Source organism: Belonocnema kinseyi, chromosome 1 (genome assembly GCF_010883055.1).
Source record: "Belonocnema kinseyi isolate 2016_QV_RU_SX_M_011 chromosome 1, B_treatae_v1, whole genome shotgun sequence".
NCBI classification, from domain to species: Eukaryota; Metazoa; Arthropoda; class Insecta; order Hymenoptera; family Cynipidae; genus Belonocnema; species Belonocnema kinseyi.
The window spans coordinates 92,862,509-92,868,596 of NC_046657.1; the positions used below are offsets into that span (position 1 = coordinate 92,862,509).

At 29.2% G+C, this 6,088-nt stretch overlaps 1 protein-coding gene across 3 annotated transcripts in view; it reads right to left on the bottom strand.

Annotated features, from left to right (window-relative positions):
• Window positions 1-3,942, bottom strand: part of LOC117169654 (DTW domain-containing protein 1) — a 9,004-nt gene extending 5,062 nt beyond the window's left edge. For 2 of the 3 annotated variants that reach the window (XM_033356134.1, XM_033356151.1), the window contains exons 1-4: window positions 3,776-3,917; window positions 2,936-3,145; window positions 500-640; window positions 246-423 (exon numbers count right to left, since the gene is read on the bottom strand). In XM_033356134.1, coding sequence (XP_033212025.1) covers window positions 246-423; window positions 500-640; window positions 2,936-3,136 — 520 coding nt within the window. In that variant the 5' untranslated portion in view covers window positions 3,137-3,145; window positions 3,776-3,917. Of the gene's footprint in view, window positions 1-245; window positions 424-499; window positions 641-2,935; window positions 3,146-3,775 lie in introns of all 3 variants that reach the window. The other variant, XM_033356142.1, reaches the window with a different exon arrangement.
• Between the last annotated feature and the right edge of the window lie 2,146 nt (window positions 3,943-6,088).

Here is a 6,088-nt window from a genome sequence, read left to right on the forward strand (position 1 = left end):
AAAAATATCAAATTTTGAAAATGTTCTAAAATTTTTATTTTCGTTGGAAATATCTGCTTAACGAAGTGTAAGAAGTGCCGAAACGTAAAGATCCGTTAAAAAGCCAGAGATACAAAATTCGGATGATTAAATTACATTCTCATGAACGAGAATAAAAACAGTGACATATGAAATTACAAGAAAAGGGTAAAATTGAAATTTTAGCACTCGGAAATTCGTTGTTCTTTTTTAATTAATAGACATACCTCGAAGCTTCTGTTCTTTGTAGATTGACTTGGTCTGGTGCCATGTACTGTCTATGAAAATAGCTCTTGTTACCGGAAGATCAGTCCTAATTATCGAATCGTGTTCTTCCTGATTTCCATCTTCTTGGAAAAGGGCTTCAATGTTCGTTGCAGTTTTGCTGGGAAATATGAGAACTATCTAACTTATGGCATTATTTAAACTCATCTTGAAGTTTAACTTATTATTTATTATAATAGTATTATTAACTTAGTACCTTCTCATTCTTTGACAAGACAGGAAAGTCTGGATAAATGTAGATTTTTACATCTTGTGGTGCTAATACCGCAGCATGGACGGCAGTACTTTTTCCGTCTATCTCTCGGGGGTCTTTTATAATGTCAATTTTTATTGGCAACTGGAAGCATGCCAATAATATCCTTAATTAAGAAGCCATTTTTTTTATTTTAGCTCTATCAATGTTCATAATTTTGAAAATATAGGGGTCATTTACCAAATACGTTATACGTTCAGGGGTGTGGGGGAGGCAATCAAAGTATAGTTCCCCGTGTTAATAATAATGGACAGAGTGGATGTTAAAAAAAAAAAAAAAGAATCTCGGTCATTTCTCGGTTTTTTTCCCGTTACGCAAACATTTTTCATGGGCAATGAAATTTAAAAAATGGAACATTAAATCCAAAAATTGTTCCATTCGAAGTAATAAAAACTAAACTGCAAATAAAAGCATTCAAAGTGAAATTCTTGAATTTTAAACTTTGAAAATTGAAGTTTAAAAGTTGTATCATTCAAAAATGTTGTATTCAAATGCTCAATAATTTACACGTATAAAACGTAAGCTACCGAAACTTTTTAACTGTACAATTTTAAATTAAATGCACTTAAACCGCCAAATTACAAATTTTAAACTTTTCTAAATTGTAGAGTTCAAAGAGTCAGATTCGGTACCAAAAATATAAATCCAAATTATAATTGTCAATGCTCTAAATTTAAGAATCAACCAATTAAAAAATGTTTAAAATTATACTATTTTAGGCAATTTAAAATTCTAATTCCAGCTCAGAATTGGTTAAAAATGGATAATTACCTATTTAAACCCGAAATTTTAATTCTTTTCAAAAATTTTCCAATTCTACTGATTGAAAAAAAATATTTTTTTTTGTGTAATTCCCTGTTCGAATTAATATTTAAATTTTTTCGAAAATAACTCGTTTCAACACAGAACAATAATTTTGTTGAAAAAATTAAATTTTCTATTGAGAATTGTTATGTTCCTTTTCGAAAATGTCCAGTACTAGCTCGAGATTTTTCATAAATTTGTAAGAGATTGAAAATTCCCTGTTTAAATTAAAAGTAGAATTATTTGTTATTTTCAATAGTTTAAAAATCCTTAAAATGCTTCGAAATTTCATTTCAAGACCTTGAAACGTCTACATGTTGTTTCATATATGTTCAAATTTAAAAATATTATTTTAAGTTTTTCACAACTTCTAAAGATTTTTTAAAATTATTCGAATTTCGGATAATTTTTAAAAATAAAAAATCAGTCTGAATTTCCCTAGCAATCTTAAAAAATGTTATTATTCTTTTGAAGCCTGTTAAAATTCTCAAAAAGGTTCTAAATTTTTTGTTCAAAATCATTTAAAAATTTTAATTAATTTTGAATTTTTTCAAAACCTCTCAATATTTCTTCAACTTACTCGATTTTTCTCTAAGAATAATAGGTGTTCAATTGTTATTTATACATCAAAATTCAACAACTACACTTACAAATTAATTTTTTTTTTAATAGAGCGATTAAAATTGTAATGTTGAAAGTTTTTTTTGTGTAGTTTTGAGTATATTATTTATAAATACTGATTTTAAATGTACAGTCAGATATTTTTAACGTTAAAATCTGGAAATTCTAAAATTGTAAACTCATGCCGAATCGTTTTGTACAATTAACTATTATTTATTTTTAAAATCTTAAAGTAGAATTCAAATTTAAAAATCATTAATTAATTTATATTCAAAGTTGATCAATCAAAAAGGTTTGTTATCAAAAATCTTCGATTTTAAACGCTTCTAATTTTTAATTAATTAAGTCTTTAAAACTGCGTTTTAAAATTCATTTAATTCAAACGTATGCTTAAAAATCTTAAATGGAACATTTTTAAAGTGAAAGATTTTGGAATTACGCATTGTAAACTGAATGATATCACAATTGAAAAAGATCACAATGAACTGATTATTTAAAAAATCGGTTGAAATGAAAATTGGACCGATTATTTTTGTTCTGGAAATTTGTAAAATTCCGGTCATTTCCCAGTCTCATAAAATTCCCGCTTTCTACGGAAGTCAAATTATAGCCATTGTTAATACTGTTTCCATCTATCAATAAAATAAGTAATTAATAATGAAAATATGAATGTCTGTTTGTTTATTCCCTTGAAATATCTCAAATGGTCAAAATATTGGATTACTTTTCATTTATAAATATTGATAATTTGCTGGACTAGAAAATTAAACAATTCCATCAGTCTAGTTCTGAACTGCTCGAATTTAATGTATTTAGTATGTATATAAATGAAGGAAAAAAATGATTGTAATATTTTAACTGATATAACCTCATCAAATACATAAAAGGCTTAAATAAAAATGCAATTAAAAACTGATTAAAAATGTATATAAATTATAATTTAATTTAAATTACCTTAACCCGTGGGATGTATTTTTGATCGATGACAGGTGTGTAGCACGTATAACAAAAAAACTTTCGAGACTTGTAACATTTACCGCAAATTGTTCTGCCATCCACTGTGTCCAGTACGCTAGAGTCGTCAATTTTCATGTTGCAGAAAGGAGCTCTGTCAATGATTTTTTGCTTTTCTTCTAGCACGTTCATTTCGTTCATTATTACTGCCTGTTCAAAAACATATGATGTATATGACCTTTTTATTATGAAAAATACCAATGCGCTTACATGAGAAATTTGACGTCAACATTTGAAACTTAAGCACAATTTTTTTTTTGAATATATATATTGAACGATGAAAAAAAAACTATTTTAAAATTCAATTATAATAGCTCAGTGAATTTTTTCTATCGCTAACCAAAAAAAGCATCAGATTGTAACGTATTCAAAAGTATTTATTAAATTAGAATGCGATTCATCACTAATACCGAATTTCAGTAAACCTATCCTATTGAAAACACCGCTATGTTATTTTTTCACAGGATATTGTCAATATTGATAATCCCTAGCCCCGCATATTCAATTTAAAAATCCTCGAGGATTTATATGAGCACATACTGTCTAAAAATAACAAAATTATTTTCGCAAGTAATACACACAAAAAAATGAATCACAAATACTTCAAGTTTGATTTTATTCGCAAAATAATTCAGCATTCCAGAAAAACATATTTTTTATAATGCAAAGAATAATATTCAATTATAACTTTTTTTTACCAATAAGTCTAAATATTCCTAACTATGCTGTACAATTACAATCACTTATGATGACAGAAAATATATAACCCCGAAAACTCACCTTTTCACTATGTTTAGTCAACTGTTAATAGTACTTTAAACAACTTTTCAATTAAAACATATTGTATTTTTACCAAATTTGTATTTTGAAATAATTTTTATTTACACTCATACCTAACACCGTTCTTCCACTTGGCAATAGAAACATTACCGTAAGCAAAGATATTATAAACGTAGATGCGGTGCGGGCTTAGTTGCCCGCCATAAATATAGACGGCGCGTCCGGCGAAAAAGTAACTTCCCCTCTACACACCGCCAACCGTAGATAGCACCAGAGATGAGATGGGAGATTGCTCATGTAATGGAATAAGTGACTCCGTCAAAATCCGACTGCTAAAAGCGCCCTCTTGGTTTGTGGGTCAACTCCTCGGACTTACTTCGCAGTTTTCGGCATTTTTCAGACGTTCCGCGTCGGTAATTGATTAAGTTAGAGAATTTTAAAAATGTGTTACCACCGCAGTTACAATTACACGAGTTACCATAAATGTAAATGATGTACTGCATATTTATTTACCACTCGAATATTAAGTGTTTATTATAAAATTATTCTAATGATTCACAATTATTAGTGAGTAGTTACATAATGAAAACTAATTATTTATTTTTAAAATTAAAATTTTTAATATTATATCGTTACATAGCTATTTATATGCTATGAATCATAAATTAGGACTTATAATTTTATTACATTATCGGAAAAAGTTTTATGTTCACCTATTTTTTAATGAATGATAAGTTTTATTTATTTTAATTATGACAGAGCTAAACATTTTTCTCCTTAAAATGTTGAATGCTATCAAAATTCAAAATTCTGTATAATATCAAGCAGAGGATAAAGCCAATTTATCCATTTTATAAAGATTTTTGAGATTTCTTTAGAAACAAAAAAATAGTATATTGTCAATTATAATACCTTAAATTTGTCTTTGAAACGCTAAAATTAAGTAACTATTATAACATATGTTTATCAGTTACAGATTGTATTAATTAATATACAGTTTGTAGCTAAAATGCATATATACAGGAGAGTATCCAAATATGAGATACCAACTCTGTATGGCGTGATTGTCGGAATTGTATGTACTGAATTTAAAAGTAATATAGGTCATTTCAAAGGAAATTTAGTTTGTCATAAGAAGCTCAAATAAAAAATTTTATTACAAATTTTTCTTATGCTGAAAATACAAAAAATGTAAACAAGTGCTTTTTCCAAACTAGTCAAACTATTCTCATAACATGAGATACCCCAGGAAATAGCTAACAAAATGCAAAAGAAAGTATTATTTTTAATGAAAAACTTCATTCTATGTTTTCGAAGTATAAATGTACTGCTATTTAGATATATTTAGTTTTTGCAGTAGTCACAAACACTTTTGTAACCTAAATCCCCCGCGCAGCCACATTGTTATAAAAACCACAGGTATCTCATATTGTGAGAACCACACCGTGCAACTATGCACTTACTATGTCTGACCAGAACAATGAAAAACTTCAACACTATCGATATTTTCCTACTTAGTTATTCAATCCCCATCACTCCAGACACACTTTACTGCTAAATACATATTTAATGAATAATTAATAGGGTTTAAAGAATTCCCTTCCAAGAACTCGACCACCATCAATTTCACAAAAAATTCGCTTATAATCTTAAGAATTAGAAGCCCAATGAAAAATGGACTATACCACGAAATTACTCTTTCTTCAAGGGCTACAAGTTAGTGATAGAACCAACAGAGCGGGTCTCTTAGTTTAGCTGATACCCCGTTTTCTCATATCACGAGAATATCTCATATTCGAGTACTCTCCTCTACTTTTACAGATTTATAGGGTTTTAAAACGAAATTTAAGGTATGATATATATATATATATATATCAATACCGCAGGATTTCGCCGGGAGCGGGTGCTAATCTGAAAAATTGCACCCGCTTCCAGCGAAATCGCGGTAAAATTTCAGCCATAACCACGTCTCACAACCGTGAGATAGGTGGTTACAGTCTGTAAAGGAATCAATACGACGATCCAGCAAAAGCCTCGTGCACCCTAAGAACACGGAGTGACTCAAGGACAACCGCCTTCTGCATTTTTCCCGCAAGTGTTCTAGCATATTGTTGACACGCTGGAATGCTTTTTAGGCTATTAGCAAGTGAAAGCTTGGCACCTCCAAGAGCGCCGATGATAAGGATGATCAGTTTAACAGAATATTCCGGATACAATCGTTGCAACTCCCTTACAAGGTCTCGATACCTCTCTTTCTTTTCATTCTCCTTGGCTATGATGTTTTTGTCAGCTGGTGCCGAAAATTCGATAACG